Source organism: Mauremys mutica, chromosome 7 (genome assembly GCF_020497125.1).
Source record: "Mauremys mutica isolate MM-2020 ecotype Southern chromosome 7, ASM2049712v1, whole genome shotgun sequence".
NCBI classification, from domain to species: domain Eukaryota; kingdom Metazoa; phylum Chordata; order Testudines; family Geoemydidae; genus Mauremys; species Mauremys mutica.
This window is the reverse complement of record NC_059078.1, coordinates 106,300,707-106,313,332: the sequence shown is the minus strand read 5'-3', so window position 1 is coordinate 106,313,332 and position 12,626 is coordinate 106,300,707. Positions and strand designations below refer to the sequence as shown.

The window sequence follows — 12,626 nt, the reverse complement described above, 5'->3', positions numbered from 1 at the left end:
TGCCTGCTTTCTCCACAGCTGGCAGCCTCCCTCCCCACAGTGCCTCCCGCCCGCCGGCAGACCCCATAGATCAGCGCCTCCCCTCCCCACTGCTGCAATCAGCTGGCTTGCGGCATTTTGGGGGCAGAAGGGAGAGGGGAGGAGCGAGGACTCAGCGTGCAGTCTGCCCCTCCCTCCCCTGCCTCCTGAATGCCACAAGCCAGCTGATTGCCCTAGGCAGGAGGCGGGGGGGAGGGAGGGGGAGCCTGCACGCTGAGTCCTCTCTTCTCCCCACTCCCTCCTGTCCCCATAACACTGCAAGCCAGCTGACTGCCCCAGGCAGGAGGGAGGGGGGAGGAGCGAGGCATTTAGAAGGGAGGGGAGGGAGGAGCGAGGATGCAGCGTGGGAAGTAAAGGGGGAGGAGGTAGGGGGGGAGAAGAGGCAGGTCAAGAACGGGAGCCTGGGGGGAGGGAGGGAGTGGGCAGGCTGAGGGTTGAGGAGCCCCGCACCAGCCCCTGGTGCTTGCAGAGTAGGGGAAGCTGCTGCTGCTGCGCAATGTGCTTCTCCGAACCTGCACACCTTCAGCCTCCTTGCCTGCCTCATTGTCTGCAGTGCCAATGGGCTGTGCCTGTGTGGGGTAAGGAAGGGGCACCTCCCAACTACAGTACTGTATTGTATGTACAGTATGTTTGTAAGCACACAGCACATGCACACTACTCCCCCCAGCGTAGTATTAAATTGCTTGTTTAAAAATTGTTTAAAACTTATATAATGCTTTTTGTCTGCCAAAAAAAAATTCCCTGGAACCTAACCCCCTTATTTACATTAATTTTTATGGGGAAATTGGATTTGCTTAACATCGTTTCACTTAGTCGCATTTTTCAGGAACTTAACTACAACGTGAAGTGAGGAGTTACTGTATTCCATGTTGGGTCCACTCCCTTCTGCAATTTCAGGGGCCATTCCACACCCACTTATTATTCATTTTCACTTCCCTCAACACCACATGGCAGAACTGAGCAGCTTAGAACCGTATATAGTATATTAAACGCAGACTCAACTGGGCCAATACGCAACTATTATTAGGGTATGTCTACACTTGCAGAGTTTTTCCACTGTAAGTTTCACCGGTGATAGGGAACCCGCAAAAGAAAAGAGCTGGTTTGTGTACTCACTTAATTCCTCAGGCATCAGAGAGTGTTTACATTAGCAGCACTTCCATCGCTGATAAGAGCAGTGCACTGAGGGCAGCTATCCCACAGTGCAGCTCTCTCCATTTTGACGATGGGCCTTGGCACGGGGGGAGGGGGATCCTGGGGCATCTTGGGTCCCTGCACAGCCTCCTCTCCCCAAACACTGATCAGCTCCGGTAGCTCTGCATTGCTCCAAGGAGGGGATTGTTTGCTCCATGGAGCAGGCATTGTCACCTGGCCAGATGATCAGTGAGCACTTGCCAAGAAAACAGGAAGGCGAATTTCAAAGGTCCCGGGCCTATACAGGGTGGGGGGTGGATATCTGTTTACCTGGCATCAGAGCAGTAGAGCTGCTGGCCAGAGTGGTCACCTAGGCACTGTGGGATATCCTCAGGAGGCTAAAAGCTCTGTAAACAAGAAGAACATGTCTTCACTTGCACATCACTGCAAAAGCATCACCAGTAAGAGCAGTATGACTCTCAGGGATGTGGTTCAGTTTCACCGCAAAAAGTCATTGATAAGTGTCGATGTTCCCACGGGTTTTGCGCAAAAAAGAGACTTTTTCCACTTTAAATGGCAAGTGTAGACATGCCCTTAGATAGCATAAGGTGGTGCCCTTAGGAGTGAAAAACAGTATTAAGTGAGCTTCATAATTGGCAGCACTTTTATTATGTTGGTGATTTGATTATGTTTGACATGTGTTTGTACTGCTGCTGCATGTGCAATGTAGTCACTATCAAATGACAGGGTTACCTGAGTAACATTTTTTTTAAATGTTAATTTAAGAAGAGTTGTATCCCAGTGCACTAGCACTTTTGTGAATTTTGACTCTCCTAATTAAAAACCCCGGTATAGTCAGTGGTGAAACCTGGCAATCTATTTTTGTTTTAAAATGTGTGTTGCTTTGCTCGTATTCTACAGTGTTCTCTAAATATGTGAACTTTTGCTTGCAAACTGAATGAGTCTGACCATCATGGTCAGAGATCTATTTATGTAGGTTCACATGCAAAGAAAGATATTAAAACATTGAGGAGAATGGTCAATGAGGTATTCTTGATGGCTTTTTAGCATTATAATAACCACACTGCTGCTTGCAGCTGCTTGCATGGAAGAGGCGGATTACATTCTATCAGTTGTTTGCTCTACACTTGGTATTGTCAGAGACCAGGATGTGAGCAGTTGTCCCTAGAGGTTGGAGCAGGAGTCATACTTAGCTCCTATTCCTGGCTCCTGTTCCAACTGCTAAGGATCAGAGCTGGAATTAGAGGCCAAGGGTCAGAGTAGGAGCAGAGTTGAAGTCATTGGTCAGAGCCAAGCTTCAAATCTGAGGCTGCAATGAGGCAAGGCCGGGGTAGGGTTGGAACAAGGCGGGAGCAAGACTGGGAATAAGCAGAAGCAGTCGCAGCCATGGGTGAATGCTTTGAACAGTCGCTGAACTGCTGCTGGGATTAAGAGCCGGTCTGTTGATTTTTCCAACCAATCAGGTGGCATACCCAATCAGGCAGCCTACTACAGGCCAGTTATGCTAATTTGGTTGCCTGGAGACTGGTTCTGCTGCAGGCCCCGCTTTCAAATTGACTCTGCTGCAAGCCCTCAAGGACAACTCTTAGTGGCCTCGGGGCCCGGTTTCTAGGGGTACCTCCAGCAAAACTTTCAGAACAGGTCCAGGGTGTGGATATTCTGTACTGGTTCCCAAGACCACTCATCCGGACTGCATCCTTCCGAGTCCACCATGTACCAGAATCTTCCCTTAATTTTCCAAGAGTTGAGGACTCAGAGGACCAAGTACTCCTCCTGTCCATGGACTGTTATGGGTGGCAGTGGAGGATTGGAGCAGTTTGGGTATGAATTCTCAGTATAGGGCTTTAAAAGTGAGATGTGAAAGATGGGTGATCTTCAAGGATTTGTGGAGCTGTAACCAGAAGGCCACTGGGTTCACCTGTTATATAATCTTGAAAGGATTCAGGTATTAACAGTCTAGTTTGGCAGATGGGCAGCTTGATTTAAGGTTCTGGGCAGAGAGCCACACCTTATCTCCTACAGCCAGATTTGGCCCGGTCTATATGATGTTTGTAGGCTTCTTTGGCAGACTGCAGGTGTTCTGTGCGCTCCCAGTGCACCCGGTATAGGTGGGCAGCTGAATCCGCAGTGGTCAGTACTGGAGATCTCATGGGCAAGTCTAGGTGGAAGTGGGTCTGAAAGCCATTGTTTGCAAAGAATGGGATATGTTGTCTTAAGGTGTGGATTGCATTGTTACATGCGAATTCAGCATAGCGTAGCAAGGGAAGCCAGTCATCCTGGTGGAAACTCAAAAGAAGGCAGTAAAGATACTGCTTCAAGATTTGACTGGCCTTTTCTGTTTGCCCATTAGTATGCCAAAGATAAGTGGATGAGAAGAGGGATTCGATGCCAAGGAGTCTGAGAAATTCCAGCTAGAGTCAGGAGATAAACTGAGACCCCCAGTCTGATAACAATGCCTGTTGTTAACCCATGGTAGCAGAAGACATTTTGCAAGAAGAACTGAGCCATGTCCCGTGTGGTAGGAACAGTATTGTACGGGTTAAAGAGTGCCATTGTTGTTAGGAGGTCGACAACAACCAGGATTACAGTGTGTCCCTGGGAGCATGGCAGTTCTACAATAAAGTCAACTGATATAGTAGATAAAGGTTGCGGAGGCATGGGCAGAGGCTGAAAGAGATGATCATGGTTTCTGGGTATAGTTGCAGGACCTTATATAATTCTTGATGTAAGCTTGTAGGCCTGTCCACCAGAAGCTCCACAAGCCCAGATTGCAGGTCTTGAATTGTCCAAAATGGCCTGCAATAGGTTCAATATCTGAAGCTTAGGTTGTCCCTCCAGAACATAAATACAGTCCTTGAGGTAGGGGAGGCCATTCTGTAGTTTTAACTAACCACATTGTTCAGGGTCTGGTGGATCTGGGTTGCAAACTGGTCATCGGTAGCAGGAAGTGGATGAGGATGGCACGGCAAAGGCACCTGGAGCCTTTGATAGGCCTTTTTTTAATGTTCAATGTAAATCTAGATAAATGAAATGAAAGTAGGATCTTGAAAGTGAGTTACAGAATTCTGCCCTATAGGTGTTTCATTTTTCTGTTTGTCCATGGAAAAAAACAGCATTCATCTGCTGCCTTTCTTCACAGCAAATAATTAAATACAAATATGTTATCCAGTTTGCTTGGGTTTTTGCACCCCCCGCCCTCAATGTGCCTTATTTATATTTATTATTATTTATTTACATAGCAGAAAGTGCGCTTGGTGCTTTGCAGACATGTATGAGGACCAGGTTACTGCCTCAGAGAATTTGATTTAAGGCCCTGATCCTGAAATTTAAGGCCCTGATTAACTTGAAGCATATCCGTAGTCCCGTTGGAGCCAATGAGATTCCTCATGTAAATACATGAGTCAGACAAAAATACAAATAGAGCACGAGAGAAGGAGTATGACATGAGGGCAGTGACTGAGCAGATATGTTTGGCATGTGTATTCTTTATCCCATTTTATTTTTCTAAGCACACTCAATGCGATTTGCCACATGTATAAATGTTGGCAGGATCAGGCCTCACTAAAAATACAGTTATAATTAAAGTGGAGATGTTGAACATTATAGTGTATAAGCATTCTTTTCTGAAAGTTATACAGGAACTCCTCACTTAAAGTCGTCCCGGTTAACGTTGTTTCGATGTTAAGTTGCTGATCAGTTAGGGAACATGCTCATTTAAAGTTGTGAAATGCTCCCTTCTAACGTTGCCTGTTTTGTCCACTGCTTGCAGGAAGAGCAGCCCGTTGCAGCTAGCTGGTGGGTGGTTGGAACCAGGGTGGACCAGCAGCCCCTCTATCAGCTTCCCCTATCAGCTCCCCACTCCCCTAAGTTCCCTATGCAGCAGCTGTCCCTCCCCCCACTGCCATGTGCTGCTCCTGCCCTCTGCCTTGGAGCTGCTCCCAGAGACTCCTGCTTACTGTATGGGGGGAGGGGGAGAAAAGGGGGGCTAATGTCAGGGTGTCTCTCCCTCCCCCCTGCTCCTGCACCCCACTTACCCCATCTTCCATAGAGCGGGTGGGGGGACACGAAGGAGGGAGGGAGCTTCTAGGCAGTAGCTGCCATCTCAGGTCTCAGCAAGCTGATTTAATTAACAAGGCAGTGTACTTAAGCCTGGGGTCAGCTACTTAAAGGGGAAATGCGCATTTTTTTCTCTCACGCACAGGGTGTGTGTCTCTGTCTTCCCTCCCGCTTTCCTGCTGCCTTGTAGAGTGTTGTGAGGGTTAACCCTTGAGAGCTCCGTCAATTGCTAGTTCATTTAGCAGGAAGGCATTCCCTGGGAAATATCCCACCCTCTGACTCCTCCACCTCAACCAAGCTTCACAATCATCATCACTGTGTACCAGTATTAAATTGTTTGTTTAAAACTTATACTCTGTGTGTGTGTATGTATGTACACCCCTCTACCCTGATATAATGCCACACGATATAACACGAATTCGGATATAACACGGTAAAGCAGCGCTCTGGTGCGGGGGGGACTGCGCACTCTGGTGGATCAAAGCAAGTTCGATGTAACGCAGTTTCACCTAAAACATGGTAAGAATTTTTGGCTCCCGAGGACAGCGTTATATCGAGGTAGAGATATGTGTGTGTGTATATATGTATTTGTACTATAAAATATAGTATTTTTTCTGGTGAAAAAAATTTCCCTGGAACCTAACCCCCTCATTTACATTAATTCTTATGGGGAAATTGGATTCACTTAACATCGTTTCACTTAAAGTCGCATTTTTCAGGAACATAACTACAACATTAAGTGAGGAGTTCCTGTAAAACATTTCACTGTGGTTTGGTTCAGGTGCCATTCAAACTCAGAGAGAAGAAAGAATGACTTTTTAAACAATGTAAACATGTTGGGCGAGATCATGGCCTCCAGATGGATCTCATATGAGAGTGAGTGCATGGGGGGAGGGGACTCAGCTGTCTTCACGGCAGAACCGCCTTCTCCAGGATTCCTCTAAGTCCTCAGGATCTGAATTGGAAAAGGGTGTGTGGACTAGGCAGGACAGATGCACCATGGGGCATGCATGTTTAATGGGGACAGATGCGCTGTGTCCCCTTGTGGAGATAGGTAGAAAAGATTAATGCTCCTTCACAGTTCAATCCCCCACCCCCCTTTAGGCAACATAGCAAGGCACCTATGGTCACAGGAAACTCTGGAAGTATGGTTCCAATGGAGACATGTTACCAGGCAGACAGGGGCTGTCAGGAGTAATGAGCAGACACAAAGCATTTGGTCTCATCATAGGAGTTGTCTCAAATGCAATGTTAACTTAAATTATAACTCGAGTGTTGCTCCTAATTTGAGTCCTGTCCACACATACAAACCCTTAACTCGTCTGTGGTGGTGCTTTTAACTTGATTTGACTGAAGAGGGGATATAGGCTAAACTTAAAGCTTGAATGAACATAACTCATCAACAACTAATACTCTCTCATGTGGATACAGTCTAGTGCTACTCAATTGCCACTGGTTATCCAGTGCCTTCCACGGTTCCCCCAGTTTGACCAAAAAGGACAGACAAGTTTTCCCATAATTTATTGGGAAAGAATTCATAGAGCAGCTTAGCTTATTGCAGCACTAAGAATCATGGGATATGTTCTCCAAAAGTCTTAGCACAACACAAGAACCAGTTCAGTACCAGTATGGACACAGCAACTTGAATGTGGTTTCTCAGTATGGCTGCTCCCTCTTGAGGTAGGCTAACTTGAGAGGAGTTACTTGAGTGTAGATAATTTGAGTGAAGACATACCCACGCATGGTCTTGTCATCCTTCGATCCTGGAGGATCCTTGTTCTGAAGGACCAAATCTTGTCTCATAAGAGAAGAATTCTTTAAGAAGTCATTGCAGAGGTTTTCTCTCCTTTTGCTATTTTCCGTGTGGCTGGGGGAGGAAAGAAGGGGTTATTGTGGGAAGAGGCAATCCAGCCCATTGCACTGTTTTTATGTGCTCTTTTAGTGAAAATGCAGCATTGTGGGACAGGATGTCCAAGAATATTTTGACTCACTTTTCAAGTTGAAAAGCACTGTTTAAAGAGGAAGTAAGTATTTTGTGCTTTATTGAAAATATTTACTGGTAATTAAGTTAGATTTTCTGGTGTTTATTAATGCAAGTCCTTTTTTATTGTTGTACATTTTAAGTTCTTCTTGAATGATTTTCATAACAGTTAAAAATTTGTGGACTTTATTTGTAGAGGGAAATAAGGGAATAAGTTTATATGCAAAAACAAAATAAATTACTTTTATTTATGTTTAAAATGTTCTAGTTAACTTTTTCTTGACCTTTTAAATAAAATGTTCATAAGTTTGTGAGTAGTGTACAGAAACCAAACACAAAAAACATGCTACTATTCCATGATGAAAATTAACACCAAAGCAATTTATATTCATCGTTATATTCATTCATTGTTCAGTCCTGAGAACTCTGCTTCATCGGTGTTTTTAAGGGGGAATTCCACATAATGCATTGCCAGAATCAGGCAGGGAGTGCTGCATTGAATGTTTCTTGAAATAGATACTCTGTCATCTTTCTCTTAAGTGATTCACATTATGTTCCGTTTGATCAAGTTCCTGAAAAAAAAAAAAAAAGCTTGAAAAAAGGGTGGGAAAAAGCAGAATTAGTGACTGTGGTTCTGAAATATAGAACTACTGCGACTGTGGTGAGAGGGCATAAAAATTGTCAGGATTGTGACATAGGCAAAGATCTTGAACCTGATTCTCATTTACACTAAGTCCATTTTATACTATTCTGGTAGCATAAAGGGGCCCTGTAGCAGGCAGTGACCCTGAATCAGCTTCTCCCAGCTGGCCCTTTAAATTACTCCCAATTGGGCTCTGTCCAGACTAGCAGCAAAATCTCTCAAATAAACAAAAATTTGGAATGAAAACTCCACATCCAAATATCCCTTTCTCCGTCCCCTCCGCCCCCGAATCCCACAGGTGTTCATGCGGGGTGGGAGTGTTTTCACATGCCCTTCCACAGTTTTGGAGGCAGTCCAGCAGGTTCCATCTCATTCTCTCTGGTCAGGGAGTTATTGCTGTCTCCTTCCTCTTCTCCCTATCCTTTTTTCTTCACATAATAATATTTTCCTGTTAATTTCCTGTTAATTAATCTCATTTTGATTGTCCTGACAAAAGCATTTATTTTCAGGTACTTAGTATGTGACTAAGAGTTTATTCACAATCCCAGGTTTTTCTGATTACTGCCAGGTTGGTTAAACTTTGGGTACCATTTCAGTCATCCTAATGGGCCAGCAGCCCCCAAGGCCATCCCTAGGCTTAGGGCATAAAGGCGATACAAACTCACCTTTGGATCCCCCTTGCCCAGGCCCTGAACTGAATGGAGTGGATGTTTGAAATTCAGTTTTCTTAACATTTTTTAACCTTCTTTGCTAATATTCAAATGTATTCATGTATTAAGATCAAATTTGATCCATACAACCAAATTTCTAAGTCAGAGCCCTGGGGCCCCACATCTTGCTGACTGGGTCACAGTATAATGAGTCATCATGTGATATGGTGTTTTCCAGTAGCAGCCTAAATTTCAATAATTTATTTACTCTCTTAAATAGCAAAAGTCACAGTGTTCTTCAAAGCTATAATTTAAAAAGTAGTGTTGAAGTTCTGAGTTATCGAAAGGTTATGAGCTATTTTAGAAAGATGAGGAAAAATCGCTTTTTTCCAAGAATTACAGTGTACTGAGAAATTACTTATCTTAGATGTAGGCCATTGTGTGTTATCGCATCTTTTCTTAAGTCCTGTGCAGCTAACATTTATTACAGGATGTTCTTGCATTTCCTTGACTTTACACATTTTCGTTGTAGTCATTGCCAGCCCGATGCATGCAAGGAACATTTGAAATGGCAAATAAAGAAGAAAACAGAGAGAAAAACAGATATCCAAACATCCTTCCTTGTAAGACTTTACAGTTTATTTTCTAAATATCAGTCAAATGTTTGGATGCCTCTTACACCAATAATGCCTGTAATGTCTGCATTCACTGAGTATACCTGAGTAAAGCTGATTAATTGACCCAAAAAATGTATTTATATGTTACCAATCACACATCTGCAAAGTAAGCTTCTTTTGGAGTGGTGTCTCTTTGGATAATAATTGCCTTCCATTAAATTTGTCTTTAATTTCAGAGGGTTTGGTATGAATCCTTAGAATCACCCCAAAATGTAAGATGGTTCTCTTGAAACTCAGTTCAGATTTGTGCAATAAAAAAGAAAAGAGCTTTGAGTATATGGGCCAAGCTTGAAGTATCTAACAAACCTTATCTATTACAAATGTTTTGCACACTATGCAAAAAGTATTGCATTCTCAGTAACCCAGTATAAGTATGGAGGTGGAGCAGGGTTTTTATAATGAAGGCTTGTTAACCTGCTATCCAAAACCTCTGTGCACTGTACAATTACAATACAATTCAAAGAGACCTCTTCACAACTACCTTAAACAAATTATTCCCTGTCTATTCACCTAAAACTCCCTTTGAAACAGATGAGCCTTGCAGCATGTCTTCAAGGTCACTGTTTGCAGGCTCTGGTGAAACAAGACTGTAAGGGACCAAAATCTTCCATAAGTTTTACATCAGCAAGGTCAGCATGATATGGCCCATATGACATTTCTGTTATATACACTGTATTGCTCAGTCTTTTATGGTATTTAATAATGGTGGAATAATAATGCAAATACTATGGTTCATAAAAGTGCAGATCTATCACTGGTTAAAGGGCTTTGTATTTTGAGAAAATTTCTGATTGATGTTAATAATATAACTTTATCTACAATACAGCCTCTAATAACAATTTCTTTCTTCTCAGATGATCATTCCAGAGTCATTCTGACCCAAATAGATGGAGTTCAATCTTCAGACTATATTAACGCTTCATACATAGATGTAAGCTAATAGTTTTTCACTTTCATTCAGATTGCTAATTTTAATTGTAAACTAAATGTCAAATAGACATTTGTCTTACAGCACATCTTGGCATTTCATTCTTTAACTAGCCATAAATTTTATTTCTGTAGGGTTACAAAGAAAAGAATAAATTTATAGCTGCTCAAGGTAATGTATTTTCCTGTCTCCATTTTTGTACTTACATGCACCAGAATGCAACCCTCCCACTCATCCCACCACTCCCTCCCCCCACACACACACTAAAAAAAACTCACAGCCCACATCAAGGTTAATATGTTACAAGATCAAAAATTCCTTCCTAAGCATAAATAAGTTGGTCTGCTAAATCATGGTCATTGAAGTGAGAGTTGTAAGTTAGACACACTAAACTGAGCCCATTGCCTGACCTACTGCACATAGTGTATCTAGAGGGAGGGGGGGATAGCTGCTGCTCATAGAAAGGTGGGACAAGCCTGCTCCCCATGCAGAGAAGTTAATTATGCATTTATGTCTCCAAGAGCTGTGGAGCATGGACTGTGTTTGAAATGCCAGCCTACTGCTGGAAATAGTCTGAGTCCACTCACCCCACCCAATCAATCCGGAAGCTAGATACACCCAACTCAGTTTCTGCCTCTACTGGGGCAGACCTATTTGATGATGATATATTACAACTGGTCAAACTTCCAGTCATGCCAGTTGGAGCTATCATGCTGGGTCTTGCAAGCAATCCTAGAGTAAATACAAAAATCCCCATTGTTTCAAGAAGTACTTAGTGATTACAGTGATTGTATAACATAGTAAATGTTTTCTGTAAATTGATAGAGTTCATATAGCTGTGCTTCAAAGAAGTGATTTTCAATGTACATATAGTGCATTTGTAAAACTGAGGCATTTACAATTAGTATATTTTCATGAGATATGAGCTGGTAACTCATGAGTGGAAGAGAAAAATGTTCTTGTGTACTGTGATATTGCTTGTTTTCTTTATGTCTCTTGAGTATAGAACTGTATTCTATGTGCAGGACCTAAACAAGAAACAGTTAATGATTTCTGGAGGCTGATATGGGAGCAGAAATCTTCAATTATTGTTATGTTAACAAACTTGAAAGAAAGAAAAGAGGTAAGTAACTTTTATTTCAGTTTTGATCCGCCTGAAATAATCCCCACATTAAGTAGCCTCTGGCTGCAATGCACTGCTTAGCATCTGACTGTTAATGGCTGTCACCACTTCCTTTTCCAGTCCTTTCTGAGGTTTTAAGTCTCTGCTAAAAATGTAGTTGTAACTTACGAAATTTCAAGCTTATAAATATTCCCTGGTGACTAATTTCCTCATAACGAATCTTTTATCATGTGCTACACTGCCTCACTGTCAGACTTTAAGTCAAAGGCAAATTGAAATGAGGGCCTTTTTTGCTTCTGCTGCAATGTATGTGAGACTGGCCTTATAGGTTGGATTGAGAATAAGAATGAATGTTGAATCGATATTACTCTCTTTTAAAAGTTTTCAGTTAAAAGAATGATTACATTCATAGTGTGATCACTACAGTTGGATATGGCGAATCTGAAAACAACCTATTTTATTGTGAAAGGCTGCATTACAACTCTGTTTGTGGTTTGCTGTTCTCACATCCATCCCCTCATTCTGGATTGTTCCTCCCCTCCCCTCCGTTCCTATTTCATATGTATCCTTCCTTGTGTATAAGTTGAACAGTAAAATTTAATGAAATTATGTAGAGTAACACTTAAGACCTCAAGATTGTTACATAATTAACTTCCCTGCTGACTCACCAGAAGTGATTTAAAAAAACGATAAGAAGCCTGATAAAAAACAAAAAAAACCCTACCAATGCACCATCACAAATTTTGCTCTTGGGCAATTTTCTTTTAAATGCCTATTTATCCTCATGGGCTAGTTAGTTAAACATTCCAAACACTCAAAAGTGCACGTTTGGAGCTTGGATTCCTCAGGCAATGTGAACTGGGGGTGCAGTGAAAGCAATATGCCAAGTTACTGAGAACAATGTACCGTGTTCTGCTGAAGAGTGACCTCTCCTGCCAGGTAAAGAGTAGTGTCGATAAACTCCAAAATAACTCCCAACAATTCCTCCTTAAGATCAAAGGATAATTATTCTAGAGGGTGAGGGTACACATCATAAGCATTGAGATAGTTAATGTGCATTAGTGGTGTTAATTAATTTACACAGCAGCTCTTTACAGTTAAATAGCTTTTCCTTATTCTGATAAAAATATATAAGTCTGATTGCGCCTAACAGCTATGAAGGAGGTACTCCCTGTTTGCATATACAAGGCCCTCTCCCTTTCCTGCAATCTTAACATTACCAGCCTTCCTGCATGGTCAAACAGCATACTCATACCAAGGCCTGACATACTAATGCTAGTGTTGTGTATTTGGTTGTCATGGTTTTGTTGCTATGGCAACTGAGTTAGATTATTATGGGCTAGCTCAACCGGTTTCAACCGGCTGAGGTGCTCT

The 12,626-nt window shown here is 42.6% G+C and overlaps 1 protein-coding gene across 4 annotated transcripts in view; it reads left to right on the top strand.

The window, feature by feature from the left end:
* Positions 1–12,626, top strand: part of PTPRE (protein tyrosine phosphatase receptor type E) — a 125,514-nt gene that overhangs the window by 61,210 nt on the left and 51,678 nt on the right. For all 4 annotated transcript variants that reach the window (XM_045022543.1, XM_045022542.1, XM_045022540.1 and 1 more), the window contains exons 6-9: positions 9,057–9,147; positions 10,056–10,132; positions 10,264–10,300; positions 11,155–11,252. In XM_045022543.1, coding sequence (XP_044878478.1) covers positions 9,057–9,147; positions 10,056–10,132; positions 10,264–10,300; positions 11,155–11,252 — 303 coding nt within the window. The remainder of the gene's footprint in view (positions 1–9,056; positions 9,148–10,055; positions 10,133–10,263; positions 10,301–11,154; positions 11,253–12,626) is intronic.